This window comes from Molothrus ater, chromosome 1 (assembly GCF_012460135.2).
Source record: "Molothrus ater isolate BHLD 08-10-18 breed brown headed cowbird chromosome 1, BPBGC_Mater_1.1, whole genome shotgun sequence".
NCBI lineage: Eukaryota > Metazoa > Chordata > Aves > Passeriformes > Icteridae > Molothrus > Molothrus ater.
The window spans coordinates 58,899,383-58,923,646 of NC_050478.2; the positions used below are offsets into that span (position 1 = coordinate 58,899,383).

At 37.2% G+C, this 24,264-nt stretch overlaps 1 protein-coding gene across 5 annotated transcripts in view; it reads left to right on the plus strand.

Moving 5' to 3' along the window:
- The window catches only part of RECK (reversion inducing cysteine rich protein with kazal motifs), a 45,796-nt gene that overhangs the window by 13,091 nt on the left and 8,441 nt on the right, over positions 1 to 24,264 (plus strand). The window contains exons 5-17 of one of the 5 annotated variants that reach the window (XM_036406605.1): positions 1,169 to 1,254; positions 2,258 to 2,305; positions 3,333 to 3,374; positions 11,803 to 11,836; positions 12,667 to 12,864; positions 13,279 to 13,546; positions 15,004 to 15,183; positions 16,115 to 16,327; positions 17,089 to 17,225; positions 17,696 to 17,836; positions 19,712 to 19,900; positions 23,265 to 23,387; positions 23,836 to 24,007. In XM_036406605.1, coding sequence (XP_036262498.1) covers positions 1,169 to 1,254; positions 2,258 to 2,305; positions 3,333 to 3,374; positions 11,803 to 11,836; positions 12,667 to 12,864; positions 13,279 to 13,546; positions 15,004 to 15,183; positions 16,115 to 16,327; positions 17,089 to 17,225; positions 17,696 to 17,836; positions 19,712 to 19,900; positions 23,265 to 23,387; positions 23,836 to 24,007 — 1,831 coding nt within the window. Of the gene's footprint in view, positions 1 to 1,168; positions 1,255 to 2,257; positions 2,306 to 3,332; positions 3,375 to 3,815; positions 3,942 to 4,934; positions 5,048 to 6,825; positions 10,236 to 11,802; positions 11,837 to 12,666; positions 12,865 to 13,278; positions 13,547 to 15,003; positions 15,184 to 16,114; positions 16,328 to 17,088; positions 17,226 to 17,695; positions 17,837 to 19,711; positions 19,901 to 23,264; positions 23,388 to 23,835; positions 24,008 to 24,264 lie in introns of those variants that run through there. The other 4 variants (XM_036406606.1, XM_036406607.2, XM_036406609.2 and 1 more) reach the window with 4 other exon arrangements.

Below are 24,264 nucleotides of genomic sequence, written 5' to 3' on the forward strand. Positions count from 1 at the left end.
ATTAAGAGGATGAAACAACTTGTGGCAGCAATTTGCTTCTTACCGTATTTCTATGTAACCTTGTGGGAAGAAATGATGATCATGCCAAGAGTGAAATAAATGGATTAAGGGAGACAGGGAGATGGGAAACTTCTGTTGGCAATAGTTCTGGCTATGGAACCATGTTGCTGGGGGGATAAATGACAGAGAAAGTGCTGTGAATTAACCCCAGTAGGCTGCTCATTACCACACAGTGTTTGCTCATTCTCCCATCAGTGGGAGAGAGGGGAGAATCAGAGGGCAGCAGTGAGAAAACCCATGGGCTGGGATAAAGGCAGTTTCTAATTTAAAAATGGAAGGAAAAACAAGAAAGAAAGGAGGAAAAAGCCCAAACCCAAGAAAAACAAGTGAAGCAAAAACAAAATAGTTGCTTACCACCAACTAACTGATACCCAGCCAGTCCCCAAGCAAGGGCAGCCCCTGCCATCCTCAACCCCCAGCTTTTATGGCTGAGCATGGTGCCATGTGTTATGGACTGTTAGCTGGGGTCAGCTGTCCTGGCAGTGTCCCCTCCCAACCTCTTGTGCACTGTCAGCTTATTTGTGAGTCCCTATGAAAAACAGAAAAGGCCTGGATGCTGCCTGCATTTGCAGTAACTAAAACATCCCTGTGTTATCGACACTGTTTTAGTCAGAAGTTCAAAACATAGCCCCATGCCAGCTCAGCTGAGAGATTTAACTCCATCCAGACCAAAAACACCACAAGAAGTTTGGAGAAAGAACACGGAACATTTTCTGCATTGGCAAAGTTGGTAGAGACGTGTGCTATTGAAACAAACAGCAGGGTGTATCTGTAAGAGATGATGCTGTAATGAGGTTTTTTTCCTGATATTTTTTGTTGGTTTATATTTCAGATTAGATAGATTATCAAAATCTAACATTTCCATTGAACGTGTAATGCAGTTTACATAAAGCATCTTTATCCTCAGTGTGTGGAAGGTTCTTCATTAATTGCTAGTTTCAGCATTTATGAAAACGCAGACTTGTGGGTTTTGCTCGAAGTTGGTTTGGAATTCCAATAAAATGTCATTTTGAGAACAGGATCATCAAATCTGAAAAGTAGAGGGAAGGGAAAATGATAGCATAGTTTCTCTTTCTACTCTAATAAGTCTGCTATCTTATTTCCCAAGGAGTTCTGAAGAAGTCTGATGGGTGGGTTGGTTTAGGCTGCTGTGAGCTGGCTATTGCCGTGGAGTGTCGGCAAGCATGTAAGCAGGTAAGGCTTTCACCCTACTGACTGAATCCAGGCTGGTTCTGCAGCTCTCTTTGCTTATGCTAAGCTTAATTCTGACCTCTTGTCACAGTCCCTACATCAAAGTTGTTACTTTAAAATAATGTTGTCTGAAAGGCAGCACGTGGCTGATCCTAAGCTCTTTTTTTTTTGTAGTGTCATGTTGTAACCACATACAACATTGTGGTTACAGCCCCAAACAGATTTTTATGCCTCTTCAAAGAGGTTTTTGTTTATATGGAAGAAAAGGGGGCTTTTTGGTGTTAATAGAGCCAGATTTTATTTATACTAAAATCTAAATACTTGCCAAATATTAGGGATAATGATAAATATTTGGATTTTAATTTTGATCCTTGAAACTTGAGGGGATTTTGGAGTCATTTTGAAGGTGGTGATATAATAGGTCCAAGGACAGACTTTACCCAAGTGTTTTAAATTACTGGAGTGGGAAGTAACATGTTAGTAGTTATTATATTTTGCAATATCTGTCATATGAAAAAGGAGCACAAGATTTTGTATAGAACAAAGGGATCTGTAGTTTGCAGGGAGAATTTCTGCTACTCAGTTTGACAATAGGAACCATAGAAATGAACATACATGAGAGTAGAGTTGAAAGTGACATGCAAGTGATAAATCAACAGGGAAAATGGGGAGATCTTTATGCTCAAGCTCTTCCATTTCTTAAATGCTTCCTGTATTCTGCAATCTGGCAAACCTTTCACAAAACCTAAGTTGCTTTGTGTGCTTTCAGCTAACTTGGTGCAGAAATATGAGGGTTTGGGTTTTCATTTAATGCCATATTAACAAGTCATGGTGTCTGCTGTTTTTTCTTAAAGCTTTACATGTATTCTTTAGGTTCTTAAAGGAACATTTTAATAGATCATTAATCCATTGTTATTGCAGTTAATTTAAAAGTAGAACAGTCTTTATTTTGTAACATGATTTTATCATTTTCTACTACAAATAGAGAAAATTATCTGTCTTTCAGGCTTCTGCAAAAAATGATGTTTTAAAGGTCTGCAGGAAGGAATATGAGGTATGTTTTTGTGTCTGAATATATCTGAAAAAACATCAACTTTTATATAAATCATTTTATAAGTCCTGTAAAAACATCCTGTAGAAGAGGGAAAGTTCAGTCTTTTTAGAGCTGTGTTTCTGAATGTGCTCATTTTCGTATGAATGAAAATTATCTCACTACAGTTTTTATAAAAGTATAATCACAATCTGTAAAAATTTTTTAGTCTTGCATATACCTTAATTTAAATGAAAAAGTTGCAACTATCAAATTGGAGTCCCAAAAAATTTATTTCAGAGGAGTTTTGATCAAAGTCAGCATTCGTTATGATCATTCAATCAGTCAGAAACCTTTCAGCTTTGACAGTGAGAGTCAGCTTAAAAGTGACCTAATGAAATAAACTCAAGAACAGCCTTAAGTATCCAATCTGAATATAAATAATTTCAAGCATATAATTTTTTGTAACAGCAGTGAAACTGCTGATGCTTGCAGTTATTTTTACTGTTCTGCTCATAAAATTAATCATCAGGATATCTTCAGAAATCTGCCTTTACCTATATTCTTTTTCACACAGTGTGTGGAAGTGCTATTCTGCAAGGATTGCTTTTCTTTTGATACTCATCTTAATTAAAAGCCAGATTCCTCCCACCCATTTTCATCTAATTTCCTTCAGCCCTAAGTTAGGTAGTCCTGCATCAGTTCTGCTCATAATCAACAGTTTGGGATATCAGACAATTTTCCATTCTTTTGATTTGGGCAGAAATGGAGCAGTTTTCCTGGTTTTTTTCCAGGAAGTATTGAATTACTTTTTTGAAATTTATTTTCCCATTTGTCTTTTACCTAAACAATCTACTGAGTATATTCCTAGACTCTTTACTGTGGAAGTTAGTATGGGTTGAAAGCTTGTTCTCTTAAAAATGCATTTTCATTTTAAGTAGTTCTGTCTCCTTTCATGCTATAATATGCTATACTGTCAACATCTGCAAGCTTCTCCTCTATTATGCTGGTCTGTTTCCTTCTTTTTTTCTGGATTTCTGCATTGCTGTAGGAGGTTGGCCAGTATGGGTTGAAGGAGAACGGGAAAGGAAAGGTAAGAGAATAAAGAATGACTTTATGGTCATAGTCATCTTATCTACTTTTCCAGTTTTTATCTGGAATTTTGAAAACTGGGCTTCTCACTCTTAATTAGGAGTGATCTTGCTGTTATTGTACAGAAAACCTTAATTCTTGCTATCTGTGCAAGACTAAAAGAGAAAGAGAGGGAGAAAAATCATAGTAGAAGGTATCAGTCTTCTGATTAGGGAAGATGGAAAGAACTTTTTTAATGAGGACTAGGTGTAGTAGATTCAAATAGTGTCAGGGACAGAAATTAAGTATCTGATGTGCTAGATCTTTAGTTATGATAGAATTTTGTATGACAATGATTTTTCATATGTATACAGGCTTACAGGTGCTCATGGAAAATAATACTTAAAATAATCTTGAGAGGCTCATTGGTTGAATTAAATTCGAGGAAGTTATGCCTAAGATTGAAGATTCCAAATACAACTTTTGGAGGGAACCTGCAGTTTCCCACACCCTGTCATTATTTCTCTTTAAAAAAAAAAACCACTCTTCTTGCTGCTCTGGTGTATGAGTCCTGCTCCCTCTGTAGTGTGTGAGTAGCTTCTGTGTCCTGTACTGTACTTTGCATTCTGTGGAGTTGGCTGGGGAACCACTGAACTGGGGAAGGAATGGCTGCTTCTAACTGAAAGAGGTGACATGAGGTCACAAATAGCACGTGAATCACATAAATACCATGTCATACATACTGTGTTTGGTTTTGCATTTAAGAATTCATACTTTGGTAAAAATGAGGATCCAATTAGAAAAGTAGTTTGCAGTATGGATCACAGTGCTTGGTAATCAGCTCTCAGGTCTGTTGCTGTGGCATTTAATAAAGTACATGATGTAAAAGTAAAAACTATATGAATTAAGGATGTAAAATATAATTCCTTATTTTGTAAACACTCTCATAGCTTACCAGTCTTCTTAACTTACTTAGCTTACCCACATAAGGATTTCCCAGAGAATTTTCACAAGCTGCTTGGAATAGTCTGAACTGTACATTGTAAACTTCTGTAATCTTTTGAGATTAGGGAGGCAATTTTGTGACTTACCCTTCAGCCTTCCACTGAGTTAATGAGGGTGAAGAAGGAGGTAAATCTTCAGGGGTAGGGCAGAGGGTTCAGAGCAGTGAAAAAAGCCAAACCATGCAGAAGGTGTCACTAAGTGGAGACTCAGGTCATGCAGTAGCAGAATCACTTCAGCACTGATGTGCCAGCCTTTCACAAGATTAATCAAAGATGCTTTTTCTGCTGATCATATATTTCTGCATTACTTTTACTGTAAATATTTATGTTTATTTTAATGTGGAGATTTTACACATTTTAGAAAAGTATTTTGTTGGAATAAGGTATTAATTTTTTATCAGTTCTTTGAAGGTGGCATGTCCTGTAACAATTTTTATTTTCAAGTAGCACTACATACAGAAATGAATAAATTTTGCACAACTTGCCCAGTATTTTTGAGTGTTACCAAAAGGTATTTTATTTGCCTTCTTCTGAAGGTTTTATTCTAATAGTCATTTTTTCCATCTTCTGCTTCTCAGATACTCCTTTTGTCGTCTTCATTTTTCCTCTAGTTCTGTGCACCTCAGTTCTTTTATCTTTCACTACTTCTTCCAGCTTTCTGCTATCCTGTTCATCTTCCTCTAAAAAGAAGGTAGGTAATAGTCAAAGGAAGAAGAAGAAAGAAGTGGAGATGGTATGGATTGTATGTAGGATTTTCTGATTTTTGAATTTTTAAAACTTTTGTGTAAAGTGAGGGTTCATTTTTTAAAAGACCACATGGAAGACCACATGCTTGGTGGAGCAGCCTAAAACAGTTCATAAATCTTAAAATAATCTGTAAAGGCTTTATTACTGTGTTTAAGATCCCTTTTCTTTCTTCTGTGCATGGAAAGAGTAGCACTGAAGTTTCCATTAGATTGCAGCTCTTGAGTCTGTGCACTGCATATTGTGAGATCACCTCTCTGAATATTAAGAACTCCAGTTTTTACTTCATGTATTCCAAATAAGACATATAAACTTCTCTAGTTAATTGGCACTGTGAGAGCTTTACTGCAGCTGAGCCCTATTAACATCTCCCAAGCAGTTGAAATGCAACTGAAAATGTCACCACTTATTTAGCCTATGCTCTTAAAACTACTTTTGATGCACAGTAGTGAACACTTGGTGTTCCTGGATGGTTTAAAGGTAGTTTTGCTATCACAGATTTGAGCACTTTAGCCTAATCTCACTTGGCAACTTTTAAACACAGAAACTTAAAATGCAGTGCCTGCAGCTTCAAGTGCTGTAGTGGGGATTCAGCAAAGTATTTATTGACTTGTTTTTTCCTTCTAGGGTCATATGATCCTGCTTTTTGTTGAGATTTTAGTGAATGCTGACTACTAATTACCCCTGCTGAAAAATGCAGTCATCAGTTTTTAGCTCTTATCTAATTGTTTGTGTGGATTACTCCGAGACAACAGATAATAACTCAAGGGACTGTTTAGGACATTGTTTAGCTAAAGGTTCCTAAACAGTTTTAATGAACTCTTAAGGCACAGGACTGTGTGTGGCCTCTGGAAGTACAGCTTAATGAATTCAGGGTGAACTCTGACCATACGCTATACATCGTAGATGATGTTATTCTCATCTGCTGGTGCTTTTTGTCTCTATTCTCTGCTGTTCAAAGAAGGTTGATAGAACACTCAATGATCTTGCCAAAATTTGAGTTCCAGTAAATTTTATACTACCTCACTGTGCAAGTGTTTTCAAGTCTTTACTGGTTTACATAATAGAGGAAAATCTTGACCTTACTTGTTATTACTGCAAGTTTTTAAAGTTTTTAACAGATGTTCACCATCATTTGACACTTCAGCTGATTCCACTAAACCTTAGTATGTTGTTACCTTCCGACTTATCTTCTCTCAATAAACTGCAAGATTAAATGAAGTCAAGGAGAGATCAAGAGGGTTTTCTTTTCTGTGCTTAACTGCACAGAGTTAAGCATTGTACTATTGTATTTGTTAACTGTAGGTAATACTTAGAAATTAAGATGGCCTTAACTGGGTAAGATCTAGATTCAAATATTTGTCATGGCTAGGTTGCCCAGGACAATAGTACTGAAGTTATTTTTCTGCCAAAGTTAGTAGAATATAGATCCCATAATAATTTTTAGGGAGGAAAATACTTTTTTTGTGGGTTTTTTGCAAAATAGTCCTAATTTCTGTTGTGAAACAACAGCTTCACTGTTGCTTTTCATTCAAGACACAAGAGGCAGCCATTTAGAAAGAATGTGCTTATAATGTGAAAGCATGCCTCACAATGCAGAGGACTTCTTCCTTCAGCAAAATGTTCTGCTCTCTTTGTGTTGAGGTGTGTGCATTTTGGGGTTTTGAGCCGTTACCTGCAGCTGATGAGCTCCAAAAAGAGCGAAACCAGTTAGGTCCTGCAGTACTGGCTAAAATCTTCCTTCAGAGGGGGTCTGGTGGGGAAGACTGAAAAATGTTCTCTGCTGCATAAACCTCAACACCTTTTCCAATTTCCATAACACCAAAAAGAAATCTTTGAGAGCCTTTACTTGAAGGTGTACGTGGTTGTGGTGCTGGTGTCTGCCTGCCACTTTCCACTCCTTCTGCTTGTAGTCTCACTGGCTTTAATCACCAGGCTTGGAAACACCTGGCTTTAAAAAAAAGAGGTCTGAAAGATGGGACTTGTGCACAAGTAAAACAAATCATTGTGTTTGTGGTTTAGAAATTTTGATATTGCCATCTTTGTTCGCTTAATTTAGTATTCAACACAAGTTAAAAATGGAGTATCAGACTGTGTGTGTACACAGTATTGCCTTTGTACCATCATTTTCCCAAATCCTGATGATTTAGTCATTCCTTAAAAGAGAACATACTTTTCTTCTCTTTTGGTTTCTGTGTTGATTGGCTGGTTTGGTTTTGTTTTTCCTTATCTATATCTGTCTTTTACCTTTTGCTTTATTTTCTGTGTCTTTCTTCATTGCCAGTTCACTCAAAGATTCCAAAGAAACCTTGAGTGGGTAGAAAAGCTGGTTATCTTTGATATGAGTGCTAATTAAGTAGAGATGGATATGAACCTTGTATTCTGAAAAGAAGTTGCAGTTAGTAATTCAAATCAGACTGACTGTCTAATGCTCTTAACAACTTTATTTATGAACACATGATTAGACACTAATTTTGAAAATTTTTTTAAGATTATCTCATATCTATGTAGCTATACCCCTCACATGTTTGAGGGGTATATACGTACATATAAACTGAACATTACGCAGACCTACCCAAAAAACAAAGTCAGCACCCTTAACTAGCATTCTAGTGGTGGCTACAGACACAATTTTGTGAAATATGGTGAATTGCTGTAACAACTTAGTGCAGCTGAATTTCTTCCCCTGCCTTACTCAGCTGCCATTTTTCCACACACATTCCCTCCCCTTCCTTGCCTTACTCTGCCTCTGGCAGGTTCTTCTAAAAGATGATATCTAAAAAATGCTTCTTCTGTTGTGTTCTAACATAGTATCATATCTGTTGATATCACTGACTTAAATCCTAGGGGATGAGAAAAATGAGTTTTCATAGGGATTAGTGAGAAAGATCAGGTCATGACAAGGTGGTGGTGTTAGGGCATACACAAGACTATACAGCTGGGAACGGGGACAAGGTGGAAAAGGGAAGCCAGACCACTTCCTCTTAACAGAAATGTGAGGATTATTACAGTGATTCAGCAGTCTGTGGAAATGTATTTTCAAAATACAGAAAGAAGATTTATTATTACGTTAGGATTACCTGCATGTATAAAATTGGTTTGTGAAATCACTGTGAGAAGATAATTTTGTCTCAATTTGAGCCCTTTAGAGGAGGAATATTAGTAAATATCGTAATCTTCTCAACATTCTACTTTCTTTTGTGGCCTCTGAGCAGGGCAAGTGACACAATTATTCATTAACTGCTTTAGAATCACTTTTTTGTATCATTCAACTTCTAAATGACATGACAATTTTTATCTGAGTTTATTGCAGCATTAGAGTATGATTTTAAGTATTGTTTGTGCTAACAGTATGGTTAAGTATTCGGTATAAACATGGCAGACAGACTTTAGACTTTCCAGGAGCCTGTGCTGTCCCAGTGCCTTAAATAATAAAGTTACAGTGTTCATTCTGCCTGGCTGGTTTGTGTGCTGCTGTGGGAATCCATAAAATCAGAGGATTTTGGGAAAGCTGCAAAAGGCAGGCCTCAGAGACAGCAGAACTGCAATTAGAGCAAAGCAGTAGCCATAAGATTTGTCAGCAGAAAAATTATATAAGAAGTAGAAAAGTAAGGACAAATAGAACAATGGTCTGTCTATTAATGCTTGTCTAGAATAACTCCCTAAGCTACAGCAAAGTATATCTAACAAGATATTAGGAAGTTCTAAGCTTAATAATGGAGCTCTGTGCATTGTATCTTAAGGCTTACAAGCAGGTCTTTTATTCAAAATAAGCAAGCACTGTTTTAACCGAAGGTACATGTGCTTATAGTGGTTGGATAGAACTACTGTCAATATGCTTTTGCTTTGTGTTATTGGTCAAAAAACTTTTAAAGTAAGTTGTAACATTAAGTTCTTTGTCTGCTGTCTGGGATGTGAGCTGCTGGCAACTTCCCATTGTCATAACCATGTCATGAGACTGATGCTGGAAAATACAACAGCTCGAGATGCATTCCTTAGCAGTCCTCTCCTGTTTGTGATTTGTACATAGATCCCTGGCCAGTGATATGCCACCTTCCAGTGCTCCATGCAGGGTGGCTCTGGAGAAGTCAAATTTCAGCAGCTTCTGAAGAGAGTCAGTTTAGGAGCAGAGTATTGTTGTATGTGGCAGGTCCCAAGGAAACTGGGTGGCCACATCAAAAAAGGGCTTTTCTGGTAGCCTTTGCCTGGCATCCACAGTGAAGGATATATGGTGCTACAAAAATGGCATTAGTGTTTAGGCAGCAGTTTAAATCTGCTGTTTACAGATGTAGGATGGTGACCCCACCTCTGTGTTCTTTCTCCATTAATTCTCTTGTCCCTCATCTGTGTTGCACAGATGGATGTGTAACAAGATTTGGTTTGTCTGTAGGAAAGAAGGAAACATCTAAAGTTAATCAGATGAAAACGTGCTGCTGGGATGAAGAATGTTGCTGCAGATTCATTGTAATCTGAGAGAAATAATGCAGTATCCATGCTTTTGGGAGGAAAGATCTAAAATACTGTAATGGATGTTTTTGGCATAGAAAAAAAATGTCTGAATTGCTACTTTATGAAATCTAGGGCTTTGTTTTATGTAAGGCAGATTTTTCAATTTTTGTGTGAGGTGTACCAATAGATCTGTCCTTTATTTATGATCACCAGAATTATAAATAGTTGCTGTTTGTGGAAAAATAACTTACACTTTTAAGTTAGACGTGTTTATTCTCTTAGGGCCTTTTGTTGACACATCTGCCATGGCTTACCCAAGGTTTAAATTAATTTCTGAGTGCTAATAGAAGGAATTTGATGCTGCTCATTACAGTATTGCGACTGTCCTGTTTAAGATCTTGTGTGCAGAAGAAAGCAAGTAGAAAATACGAATGAAAACCAAATTCCTATGCACTAAACAATATCTAAGTCAAAAGGAAAAATAAAATAATCAAGTTTATTCCCGACATGTTTGTATTTTCGTCTGTTTGCAGCAGTACAGATCTGCACAAAAATAGCCCCAGGATTATTTGGATACCCACTTCTCTGCAATGCAATGAATAACTAGTAACTAAGATAGATGAAGAATGGTGAACTACTGGGCTTGATCTAGGTCTGCATTTTGAGCTCTCTTCCTTGTCTTAGAGGTAGTAGCACATCTGGTGCTTTCCTGTTTTGAAGCAAGACTTTAATCCCACATGATTTGGGATCAGTCTGATGGTGTTTCTGTTTTCTTCTCTAGATACTCTCTTCTGTGTGAAATACAAATTTGTTTAATTATAGGGATAGGGGGAAATGGAGATCAGGAATTTTATTAAGATGGGGATTGTATTTTCTCACTATATTGATCAAGTATTTGATCAGATTTTATAATCTGGTGTTCTGGCAATTGTAGAGGTTAGATATTTCTAAATTCAAATTTCTCTTTTCTCACAATCATATAATTTTAGTCTTTGATAACAAGCAACTGCATTTTGGCATTTCAACCTCAGGACTTCATCTTTTCATAGAGTTCCAGACAGCTTATATCCAGCACCTAATTTTTTTAATGGGAAATGTGATTGTTCAGTGTGGGGAAGACTGGGGTTTTTTGGTAAGAGTTCAGTAGTCATGAGGGAGGGGATTCTGCCCCTACTCTGCTCTGGTGAGACCCACCTGGAGTGCTACATCCAGGACTATTTCTTCAGCATGGGAACGGTGTGGACTTGTTGGAATGAGTCCAGAGGAGAGCCACAAAGAGAGATGGAAGATGTCTCCTATGAAGACAGGCTGAGAGAGCTGGGGTTGTTCAGTCTGGAGAATAAAAGGATCCTGGGAGACCTTATAGCACTTCCTGGTGCCCAAAGCAGGCCTACAAGAAACTTGGAAATAAACTTTTTGGCAGGGCTTGTGGTGATAGGGCAAGGGTTAGTCATTGTAAACTAAAAGAGGGTAATTTCAAACTAGATACAAAGAATAAGATTTTTTTTTATGATGAGGGTGGTGAGGCAGTGGCACAGGTTGCCCAGAGAAGCTGTGGATGCCCCATCCCTGGAAGTGCTCAAGGCCAGGCTGGATGGGGCTCAGAGCAGCCTGGTCTAGTGGAAAATGTCCCTGCTCATGGCAGGGGGTTGTGACTAGATGAGCTTTAAGGTTCCTTCCAACCCAAACCATTCCATGACTGGTCTGAAGATTAGAGGCCTCTGAAACAAAGCAGGATGTGTGTGTTTCCCTTCTTCTGACATTTGAGCTGTACATCCCCCAGCTGTGCCTTTCAGCTGCAGTTCGACAGAGTTGGTTGCATGCTGTAGCTTTTAAGGTACATTGTCATGGAGTTATTTTGTTGAGACTTACCATTTGCATGCATCCATCTGCGCAGATTTTTTTTTTTCTACATAGAATCTTTAAAATTATTGTCCTTAAAAAAAAATTCCAACATTTTGGGACACCCTATTATAGCAGTTTACCCTGCTCCTTAGTTAGTCCAGGAAAGTGTTCCAATTTACTTGTTTGCTTCAATATTTCTCTGTTTTATTATGAGTACACACAGAACTTTGGTGACCCTTGATCTCTAAATTTCCTGATTTCACTGTTTGTATAGTGGTTTTGTTTTAATGTAATCTAATTGAAGCAAATAATATCAAAGGTTTAGTAGCTCATTATAACAAATGATTGGCTACTTAAATATATTTTGAAGTTTTCTGTCTTGTAACACTGCTTTTGTTTTGATTTCAGAATGCTCTCTTTAGTTGTATTAACAGAAATGAAAGTAAGTATATAATGAATAGTTTATTTTGTTTTTCTTTTGTATTATTCATTTTTTCTCTAAACTATAAGAGATTATGTAGGTGAACATTTACACAAGCATGTGGATTTCAGACCCATATAAGCAAAAGCCACAAGTAAATTGTCTTACTCAAGTAATAAAGGGATTTGGCTATTTGTATAATTAATATCTGTTTTTAATTTGTGTATCTGTATTTATCTTTTCTGTCATCTTTTTCTCCCGCTTGTTCATTTGATGTTCGCTAAGTAGCAAAATTAAATGCATAGTTGAAATGTTGAAGAACCATGCGTTTTGTTGCCTGATATCTGTTTATATAAAATGAAATCAGTGTCTCAGAATTAATTCCAGTAGAAGCTGTTGTCAAGGACTACTATACGTATTTAACAAAATAGCAAAAATGGGTGAATCACCAGTACCATCTGTCTGGGTTTGTTGAATTATACTACTGTCATATTTGTTTGTTATTAGTAGCATTTCTCTGATAATTCAATTATTGGACATGTCTGGTTACCTAAAATAAGAACAAAACAGCTGAAAATGGGATTCAGCTGGCTTGCTCATGTCTTGAGCTTGAGTTCAAGGCAGCTTTAATACTGACTTTTTTCTCCTGCCAGACAAACAAACGTAGTTTGGCTAGTTACAGATATTTCCAGTCATTCTGTAGACAAAGATTTTTCAATAGAGCATAGAATTTGTTCTTTTTTTTTCCTTTCATTTCCTTGAGCATCCTTGTGTGTCAGACTTGCTCATCTCTTCATTTCCCTGCATAGGAACCCATAGATTTTCTGTTGTTTGTCTGTTTGCCTCCCCAGTGGGGTCAGTCTGTTGCAGTTACGCAGGTCACCACACGAACTGCCGGGAATATTGCCAAGCAATTTTTCGGACAGACTCCTCTCCTGGTCCGTCCCAAATTAAAGCAGTTGAAAATTACTGTGCATCTATCAGCCCTCAGCTTATACACTGCGTGAATAACTACACACAGTCGTATCCAATGAGAAACCCTACAGACAGTAAGTACAAGGAAATCCTTCTTTACTGAAAGAAAGTTATAGAAGATACTGAAAATGTACTTCTTGTACATTTTATATAAAATGTGTTATTGTAGAAGTCTATTGCATGAATTGTTTTACTATCATTGTATGAATTTATATGATGATAACTTTTGGGTTTAGGTGCAATCATTATATGAATTTATATTACGATAATTTTTGGTGAGGTGCATTAATAATTTTTATTTACTTTTCATTTTTACATATTGGCTTTGGGGTTTTTTTTCAGAGTTGATTCTATTTAGGAGAAGCAATGTTATTTGAGATTTTTTGGAGGAGGAGAAGGTACCTTACAGCACTTTTATTTCTCAGGGCTGTTATGTTGTCCATCTTTAATGTTGTTTTGTGCTTGACTGTTAACTATTTTGTCAACAGGTTTGTATTGCTGTGATAGAGCAGAAGACTATGCATGTCAGACTGCTTGTAAAAGAATTCTAATGTCAATGAAAACAGAGCTTGAAATTGTTGATGGACTTATAGAGGGCTGTAAAACCATGCCTCTCCCTCAGGACCCACTTTGGCAATGTTTTCTTGAGAGTTCAAGATCTGTTCACCCCGGAGTCACTGTGCACCCCCCACCTTCAACTGGCCTCGATGGAGCTAAGCTCCATTGCTGTTCTAAAGCAAATACTTCCACATGTAGGTCAGTATCTCTCTAACCTCATTTCCAATTGTGAAAGTGCTTAGGAGTTTGTCTTATTTCTGGCCTTTGCCTGAATCTTGCTGTGTACATCAAATAGGAAGTTCTGGAATTCTTAGAAAAAATGAAGGTTCAGGTTACCAGATGGTAATCTGTTGAGTAATGTATTCTGTCCAATACTTTGTATCTCAAAACATACTGTTTTATAAGAGGAATCAACCTTTTCTTACATTTGGCACTAGCTTATTATAGCAGACACAGTAAGTTAATGAAACTTGTACCATACTTGTGGTCATAATAGCCAACACTGCAGCCTCCGGTTAAGAGGTCTTAATGAGATGCTAAAGAGAGACAAAAGGACAATCAGCTCCACAAACTCTCAAGTGCCTGCTTGCTTCATGTTAAAACCTTGGCAGTATTCCTTTCTAGATGCTCTTCTGGTTTTTGTCGGTGAAAAATAACTTAGGTAATTTAGTAATTAAATAAGGGAACTAACTATTCTGACATTTAGAAAAACAAAGGTTTTCAGCAAATTGTTGCATGCTTGCAAATTATTGAGGCATTTTTAGTCTAGAGTGGTTTTATGTCCACTTTAAAAATAGATGGTGATTGCATTTTAAATGCATCAGTGTGTCTGAATAAGCGGCAAACATTTTTGAGCTGTTACTTCCTTTTATATCAAAGTTTCCAGTAACAACATCTCATGAATGCAGCAGGATCTTTAACAGGTTTAGTAGTAGAGGCCTGAAGTTACATTATTTCTTAGAACATTGTAGTATAGGATAGTTAATAAAGTATCTTTTAGTTCCTTGCTTTGACAATGAGTTCTAAAATGGATCTTTCTATCAAATTTTCGATAGGCATGAGATCTAATAATACAGTGAAGTTCCGTATCTTGGGATGGAAACTTTTTTAGTTTGTAGGACATTGCCATGAACAATGAGAGCTGGGTATTGCTGAGACCAGGAAACATCTCAAATGAAAGCAGCAAACAGTATCCTTGTTTCAAACATCAGGGCAAAAGAAGGAATGTATTTTGCTTGACAGTCATTTCTGTAGGAGGAGAAAGTGTGATTTGAAGCTGAAGGATGGAATTAGAAGTTGTTTATTGTGATGTTAACTTGGATTTATTACCAAAGTAAAATCAGCAGGGTTAGTTTTCATCTCAAAGTTGTAAGTTCAGGTTTCAAGTTGTTACATTTTTTTTTTGATGTTGCAGTTCTATATCCTGAAGTCTTTCAGTCTTACTAGCTTAAAGATGTGCTGACATGCTTGAGCAAAATGGGTTACTTGCTTTGAGCACTACATTTGGGTGCCCTTGGAGACTTTGTGGGCTCTAGCACAATCCTTTGCGGTGAGCAGAGGCAGAGTGATGGGGCAAAGAAGTGATGGGCTATATCTGAATGGATGTTGTTCTTTTAATTTTATTTTCTTCATCTCTATTTGTTTTTTGTTTTCAGAGAGCTCTGCACTAAACTTTATAGCACGAGCTGGGGCAATTCACAGAGCTGGCAAGAATTTGATCGCTTTTGTGAGTATAATGCAGTTGAAGTTTCCATGTTGACCTGTTTAGCAGATGTACGAGAACCTTGTCAGCTGGGCTGTAGAAATCTTACTTACTGCACTAATTTTAATAACAGGTAGGAGAGAGACACTGAATGTTTTATAAAGGAATTCCTATGCTTTGATTTCAAAAATAAAATGAAATGTTTTTAAGACTTATTTTGAGATTATATGTAGCTTTCTTTCTGCAAATATGGTTTTAGGTTATTTGAAAATAAATAGTTTTTCTTTAGAATGAACTTTTGGAAATGTATTTAGTAAGACCTGTAACAAAACTTACAAGAATAAAAGTTAACCCGTGAACTTGTAAAATGTCACAGTGTATTACCTCTGTGTATTCCTCTGCCTTACTGCATAGACAAGTAAGTCATGGTTACTGGAATGTTGTGTATTATAAATAAGCTTAAAGTGTTTGTTACATTTATATGTTACTCATTTTCCAAAATTCCTTTTTTGCAGAGATGTTTCTGTGGCTTTGTACTCTGTAGGACAGAATTATTTAGAAGTGGTGTCTGAAAGTAATTGCCAGGTTACAGTTAGAGTTAAAAAAAAAACCCTAAATTTTCTTAGCTATTAGAGATCTCTGACTTTTTTTTTTTTTGTTGTTAATAGTGTGTAGTGATGTGAGTGTTCATAGGAGAATCCTAAGCCTGGCTAAATATAAATCATAAATCAACTTGCATTAGTGATTCACCAAGAAACATTTACAGAGATATTTGGGCTAAGATATTTGCTCTTAGGTCAACTTCAGGTGAGAAATATTAAAGTGATATTTGATCTAAGAGATAGAGGTGAGAAGGGAGTTTTAACCTTGAGTCTTAGACCTTGTCTTCCTTAAAGACAGATTTCAAATTTATTCTGATCTTGCTTAACTGTGGGAGGGATTAATTGCTTGTATACCACAAAAAGCAAGCCATATGAAGGATGTAGAGTTCTTATGGTGGAAAGGGAAAATGTGTGATATTTTTTTTCTTTTATACATGCTATATCTTACCTTCTCCTTTTAAGACCAACAGAACTATTTAGAAGCTGCAATACTCAGTCAGACCAGGGAGCCATGAATGACATGAAGCTATGGGAAAAAGGGAGTATTAAGATGCCTTTCATAAATATTCCTGTGCTTGATATTAAAAAATGCCAACCAGAAATGTGGAAGGCAATTGCCTGCTCCCTGCAGATTAAACCTTGTCACAGCAAATCTAGAGGAAGTATTATCTGCAAGTAAGTACCATGGGGAAAACAAAAACCATTTTAGAGGTTTTACTAAGGATTTTAATGAAAACTAAAAAGCTGTAGGACTGTGTTTGCTATGTTAGGAGAACATGGCAAGGTAAACGTGGACAGAATATGAAATTGCATGGTTGCCATTGCTTGAATCTCCATCACTGTAAATTAAGATATTTGCCTGTTTATGAGATGGATGTATATGCTTGCCTTCTAAAGTGAAAGAAAAAACAGATATATTGAAGGTTTTTTTTGCTTTCCATGGGGTCTTAAACGTTTCCTCTTTTTTGATTTTGGGATCTACTGATGACTTTCAGCTGACAGAAAGATCTGAAAGAAAAAAAGTTGTTTTTTGTTTTAATAAATTTTGAAAGTAGGTGATTGAGTAGAAAAAAGAGCAGTTAATAGTGCAGGTAGTGAGGTAGAGTTCAACCCATATTAGAAATTAGTAAATAAAGGAAGTGCTTGGTCTTGGAAGATACATGCATATGATGCCATAGAAAATGAAGATCACTAAGCCCAAAGTCAAAAAGGAGTAGCACAAGCAGTAGTTTCTGTCTTTGTGTCACAGATTTGTTCCTTCCTTCTATGTAAAATGTTGCATATACATATATATATATATAAACACTCTGCTGTGAGGCATATTGGGAAAGTTGTGGATTCAGGGAAGGGAATAACATAGAAAGAAATCTTCTTCATATAAGCCCTTTTTTCTTCAAGTAGTCTTCATGAAGTTCTGTCTGTTTATTTATCTGTAGATCAGATTGTGTGGAAATATTGAAGAAGTGTGGAGATCATAATAAATTCCCTGAAGGCCACTCAGCTGAGAGTATTTGTGAGCTCTTATCTCCAACTGATGACTTGGAGAACTGTATACCCTTGGATACTTACCTGAGTAAGTACTAACATACCTATGCAGCAAAATTAGAAACCAGGATACTTTGAAAGCTTGTCATTACTTTCAATAATCTTCATTATTTATTTTAAAGAAAATTGTATTGAATTTGAGGCATTTTATTTAGTGTATTAGAGAAAATTCGAATTTTCAAATTGCCATAGTTCATTGCTTCTATTCCTTCTTGTATTGGGCATATGTGACAAGAAAATTATTGGGCAGACAAGATAAAGGAAATATATTTTGCTTGTGGAGGTTCATCTGGGTCATTATTTCCAGGAATGAGGATTAAACCATTGAAATAAGTTAACTATCTGGTCATATCATGCTTCTACATCTATAGTTAAAGTAAAAAAAATTCACAGAATTGTGAAAAATATTATTTTACTGGATGTACAAAATGCCATGCTTTGCTGAAGAAACATAAACCTCATTTAAATCAGTGTAAATGATGTGTATTCTATTTTCAGGCCCAAGTTCTTTAGGTAACATTGTGGAAGATGTCACACATCCATGTAATCCAAATCCATGTGTAGCTAATCAGCTGTGTGAAGTAAATAGAAAAGGTTGTCAATCTGGAGAGCTGTGTCTTCCATATTTGTGTGTGCCAGGTAAGGTTTTTTAGGCTTCCCTTTACTGAATTTTTGTAGGTAAAGGTGTTATTGAAGTATTGTTGAAGGCTTTGAAGTGCACTGCTGTGCCATGGTTCAACCCAGCTGGCACCTGAGTACCACACGCCGCTCGCTCACTCCCCCTCCAGCCTGGGCAGGAACAGTTTAGTCACTGAAATAAAGTTAATAACAATAATTGTGATGGTGCTGATGATGAAAAGGGACATAACAAAAAGAGAGGAATACAACCCACAGGAACCAAGAGGTGCACAGTGCCACAGCTCCCCTCCCACTGACCCAGCACCCAGCCCTTCCCACCAAAGATGTCTGGATATGCAGCCGATGACGTTTCTGCTTCTGCTCCGCTCAGTGACGCTTTTAATGTGGTTGCAGCTCACCAGAAAGACACTTATGGTTATTTGGGAACTGATGGTTTAGAACACTGGTGTTGTCTAACCTCAGCACCATGTGTAAAATGTGAGCTGCCTGGGGAGAGAGCCTCATGCAGAATAAGTTTCAAGTTTTCATAACCCTGACTTTGAAATGGTAGGGTTGGGTGGTGTCAGTAACAAAGATCAAACCTACAAAAAGTGTGAGACTCTGCAATGTCCAACTTCTACAACCTCTTCATCGTCCTGCCCTAGGCACTGGTAGTGCTTGCCACAGTTTTCCCCTTTCCTTTATAGCAGCAGGTGTATTTCAGTGACATGAGGGGTCAGCTGTGGTTCTTGAAGCAGAGCAGAAAGTGTGCCTTTGGTGACCACTTGAACATGTGTGTGACTGAGCAAGTGAGAGCAACACTGATTTTTACACTGAATTGTGTGGAGCAGCCTCCTTTCTAGAGGAGGTGATGGAGACATTGCCATAGCTGTCTCACATCAGTTCCCTGAGCCTCTTTCCTCCAGCAGTTCTGTGGCTGATCAGCAGTTTCCCCAGTGGTTCCTAATTAAAAAGGAAAGCTGGATTTCGCTTCACTCATATATCTGCTCTACTTGAGCTGTTTTAAAAGTGAGGATAGACTTCAGCTCATTATTTGTGTGAGCCTAGGGCCATTGTTTTGGTTATGCTTTTATGACCCTTACAAATATGTTTGTTTTCCTGGAAAGCTGAGCCTTATTACTGTAGAGGTTGTATTGTCTTCACTTGCTGCAAAAGTCATTCAAAGTCATCTGAAAACAAGCTCTGAATACAGAGCTTTCAAAGAGACAATTTGCCTCCTCTGAAGGTAGGAAAGTGACTTTTATGTTTTAATTCAGTCTTTTTATTGACTGAAAGTTTCAGGGAGTTTGTTGCCGTTCAGCCTTTGTAGGGTTATTTCAATCTATTTATTTTATTATTTTTCCTTGCAATTTTTAAAATATTTTTTCTTTTCTTTTCCTGTCTTTCTTTTTTAAATCTACTTTTCCTGCTTTTTCTCCCTTTCTCCCCTCCTCACATGTCTTGTAAAATCTTTCAGTGTTCACTTAAGAGCTACAAGTAGAGAAGAAAGGCACAATAAAATATGTGAGAGAAGGCAAATGACTGGGCTTTGCTTGTGAGACCCTTTAATTCAAATTCTGTATTGGAGAGGGTGAAGCATGTGTAGTATTTGTCACATAACATGTTTCATACTACTACAGAACTGGAAAATTAAAACACATGAGAATTACTGTAATTTCAAGTCTGTTTCTCAAAAGTAACATGGTACTTCACAACTTTGTCTCAAGCAACTATCTTCTATTTTTGCTGCTTGTTGCCTTGAGGAAATGGGTGAATGTAAGGGCAAGACTGCTCAAAAACTCCTTATGTTTTTTGCAAGTCAGTGTAGTAATTCATTTCATAGTGGCACTTGGCCACATTTACCATTTATGAGCTAAAACTTTTCCTTGCATGCAGGCTGCAAACTGGGAGAGGCCTCGGATTTTATTGTCCGACAAGGTACGCTTATCCAAGTTCCATCCTCAGCTGGTGATGTTGGCTGCTACAAGATTTGTACCTGTGGACACAGTGGCTTGCTGGAGAACTGTATGGAAATGCGTTGTGTTGACCTCCAGAAATCATGCATTGTTGGAGGACAAAGAAAAAGTAAGTAACAGAGCAGTGATGCATCCAGCACCTGCTCCTTACCTAAGGAATTTTGAGCTACTTGAGAAGACACAGAGGATCTGAATTCAGAGTTTATCAGAAAATACAGAAGCTGATGATTGCATGCCTGTATTTCATACTGGGTTAAGTCTTACATATGCTGCTGGAGGGTTCCTTTGTTGAAATCAGTATTGAGCTGTGCCTGTCTCAATCACAGTCCTGTGTGAAGGGTGTTCTCAGTGCACCATTTCTTTTTAGCATGGGATGGTTTCTTTACTAGCTCCAAGTGATTGGTGAGGGGTTGTTCTGGATTTGTTGGGGGCTTTTTTCTTCCTTCCAGTGGCTTGTGGTATCTGGACCCATGAATTCCCAAGGTTTGTGTTTCCACTCCAGTGGTTGGCACAAAGACCTCTTTCCCTACTTGCTGATTCATTCACCTTAAGGTTTGTTAGTACTCATGCACATACTCAGAGTAGGAAGCACACATCTTAAAAGTGTAAAAATAGGATTGGATAAAAATACAGGATAGGTTGTGGTGATCAAGTGTAGGGTTCAGTGAGAAGGACATACTGTCCAGATACCTGCCTACATTGAACCACTCCCTTTTCCCCTCTTCCTTTTGCTCTCCCACACATCGTCCTGCTTGATTCATCTTAATTCATCTCCTTCATCATCTTGATTCATCTCCTTTTCCTTTTCTTTGGCTCTTCCCCTAAACAGCCCCTAATAAGTTTTGCACAATCTCTATATAACAATTATAGTTTAAGATATCTGTCCATGGGGCTAATATATGCCTAATAATAAACGTGTAAGCAAATACATGATGATGATGAAGATGTATTGAACACTGTGGTTTTTAAAGTCTTCCTCACCATGGCAGCTCCCTGTTTAGAGTTTAAATTGGCATGGGTAACAAGGATTTATTGGGTTCTACCCTAATCTAACTGTCAAAGGAGTTCAAGGAGATGTGACAGGTGATGCTTCTTAGAAGATTATATTGATTTATTTTCAGATTTACTCTTTGCTTGAGAACTTTAAATGGGTATTTTTGTCACGCAAACTGGCATTATAATCTTGGGAAAAGAAAACAAAAAAAAGAGCTTCTACTAAGGTAGGGGAAAACTTAAGAAAGGTCTTGAACATAAAGTGGAGTCTATTCTGAGCTGTGACCTGTCTGAATTTGGTGTCTTTGAATCAGCAAGCAAGAGAGATTCTGCTAGTGAACAGTTACATATCTCAGCACTGCACATTGTTTAGTGTCTGTAAATCAGCCCTTTTAAAATACTGTCAGACTGTTGTCCAACCAGAGCTAAAGCAAGGTAAAAATATCTCATGAGTCCAAAATAACTGAGGTTTCTTTTTTACCATTAAATGAGTTATTTTCACACTAAGTAAAACTTAAGATGCAAGGCACTTGCTGTAGTTACATTTGTCACAAACATAATTTTCAGATTGGGAACCAAACCCTAAATCATGAAAGAACAGGAAATTGGGATATAATTTTCATCACTCAGGAAAGTCTGCCTGCAGTATTCCAGGGAATGGAATGGGGGATTTTGGAATCTGTTTTTTTTGTTGTTGTTTGTCCAAAGAAGATAAAAGGCAGCTAAACGCACTTAAAACTTTTCTTTTGGGTTTTGGGTTTTTTTTTTTTTCAGGGTCGGTACTATTCATTCATGGAAGCAGAACAATGAAAACATATTAACAATATATTTGATGGGCAGTTGTAGAAAATATCTTGTGAAAGTGGATACTTTTAAGATACAGTTCTTAACAAATGCAGTTTTTAAATTACGACTGTAACTTTTTATGGACCATTCTATCCAAGGGAACTTGCAGTTTTTCAGATTATTTGTGAGAATAATCACAGAGATGTTGGATGCCCTATTTGTATTTTATGGTTGCACAGTGTACAGCTCTCACTTGTTCTGGGAACCATAATATGTGTAGCTGTAGGTATTCAGTAAGTGCTGTCCATTTAAAAACAAACAAACTACCACAACCGCAAAACCAGACACCTTCCTCTTTTGCCAGAGTGAGTTATGAAGTGTTTGTGATGACTAAGACTCTAGGTATTATGTAATAAATAATTAAAAATTACTAGGTTCCAAATTTGTTAGATGATGCATTGAAAGCAAAGAATGAAAAGTTTATGGTCACCATGTAAATATTTTGCAGTAACTACATTTCATTGGTTTATATGTCAGTTGTAAAAAGCCAAGGTTTAGATATAACATCTGAACTGTTTTTTAAAACCATTCTCTATAAAGAAAATAACTCTGAATGTTTTGAATGATGCTGGGGTTTTCTGTGTTGTGAGTTGACTCCAGCCAATTAAATGATTACTGATGAGGACAGGTTGCTGTGTGCACTCTTTGACAGCGAAAGACAATAGCCCTGCACAGTTTTCAGGTGGATCCTAAGTCTGGTACTCAAACAAATCACCTGAGATCCTGCATTTGGCATTACCTTCCAAGCTTTTCTTCCCTGCTGGCAATTCTTTGCTCCTTTGAGTAGTATTGTGGTGTAAAGAGAGCTTTTTGTGCTACAGAGGCTTTCTCTCCCACCCGCTCTTGTTCAGCCCTCATTTGTCTCTGAGCACCTCTTCTGAATTGCTCCAGTGCTGAGGGGTTTCCTTGTGTCTGTGTAATATTTTCTTAAAAATTCTAATTCTCAATTTCAACCCTTTGAAAAGAGATGAGAGGGAATTACATTATTCTGTAAGGTAATTACTATTATGTTTTCCTGAAGAGCTGTGTACTTGTTGGTAGTCTTTGATAACCAGCTTGGTTATGGATAGATCAGAGTCTGTCATCAACATGACTTGATTTGATACAAAACACACATCACAGTGAAGGGCAGTCATATGGGCAGTTCAGAAAACCAAACTGGAGTTGCTAAATTGAAGAAAAATCCCCTAAGTTTGCAGTTTGATTCTTAGATTCAGGTGTTAAGATGTTACTGACTTATAAAATTCCAATTCAATGAAGGCTGGAATGAAGCATTGGCACTTTTACCTCTTGTGCTTTATGTGTGAGACTAAAAGTTTAGGAGGTATATGTAAATTTCATTTAGAAGAATGTGTCTTTACAAAAGCTTTACCTTTAAGAAAACATGAAACTTGCTAGCCAGAATTTATTATTCTTAAAAAAAAAAAAAAAGAAAAACACAAACAGAAAACCTAATTTATACAGGCTTTGAAAGGACTAAGTGCTTGCTTCTGTGGTTAACTAATTAAAAATATACTGAAAAGGGAAATTACAGAAACAGTTAATGAGAATGTAATATCTATGTAGTGCATATGAATATGTAGTCTTCAAGTGTATTTGCATTAATTGTATGTATTTATTTAATTTATTTGAAGGCCATGGAACGTCCTTTAATATAGATTGCAATGTCTGTTCCTGTTTTGCTGGAAACTTGATTTGTTCCACACGTCAGTGTCTAACTGAGCACAGCTCGGAGGATGAACGTCGGAAGTTTACAGGTAACTTTCCAAACCATGAAAATTCCAAGTTGAGTATTTTTAGAGCAGGAATTGTCAACTAAATTCTTTCTGCAGTATTAATGGAAAGCACCCGATTACTTGTTATTACTATGTTTTTTTAACTATTTTTTTTTCTCACGTCTAACCTGCACTGCAGGAAAAAAAATCAATACTGAGACATAAAACCTCAAGTAATACCTAAAAATAAGTAGAGACAGAGTGCACTAGGATGAGAGATAAGGAGTTTAGGGGAAAAATGAAGAAAGCTGAGTAGAATGAGCAAAGGAGCAGGACACAAACTTCCCTTCCTGCTGCTTGTGATCCAGCATTGCTAAATGACAGGTGGGAGAAAGGGGCTGAAGGCAGAGATGCCTCAGTGATTCCTTTTGTATCTTGTGTCTTGGAAAATGAGTGTGCACCCAGTTCCTGTTCTGTGTTGCTCCTGCAGGTCTGCCCTGTAACTGTGTGGACCAGTTTGTCCCAGTCTGTGGCCAGAACGGGCGCACGTATCCCAGCGCATGCATAGCTCGCTGTGTTGGGCTCCAGGACAACCAGTTTGAGTTTGGATCGTGTATTTCCAAGGATCCTTGCAACCCAAACCCTTGTAATAAAAATCAAAGGTAAAAGCAGAATGTTTTTCAGTTTTTGTTTGGCTTCATCCACTCATAAAGCAGATTTATGTGTTCTTTGAATGTGTTGCATATTGTAACATTCTATTTTGGGCATAGTCCAATAAAAATAACTGTTTGAAGTAGCTGCTTTTTATTTATCATAGTTTGTAATATTGGACTGTAGTAACTGCCAGTGCTTGGTTCCAGCTTTGTAGTGCTATGCCAATTAAATTCATTATGCAGATCTCAGTTGAGCAATAAAGGAG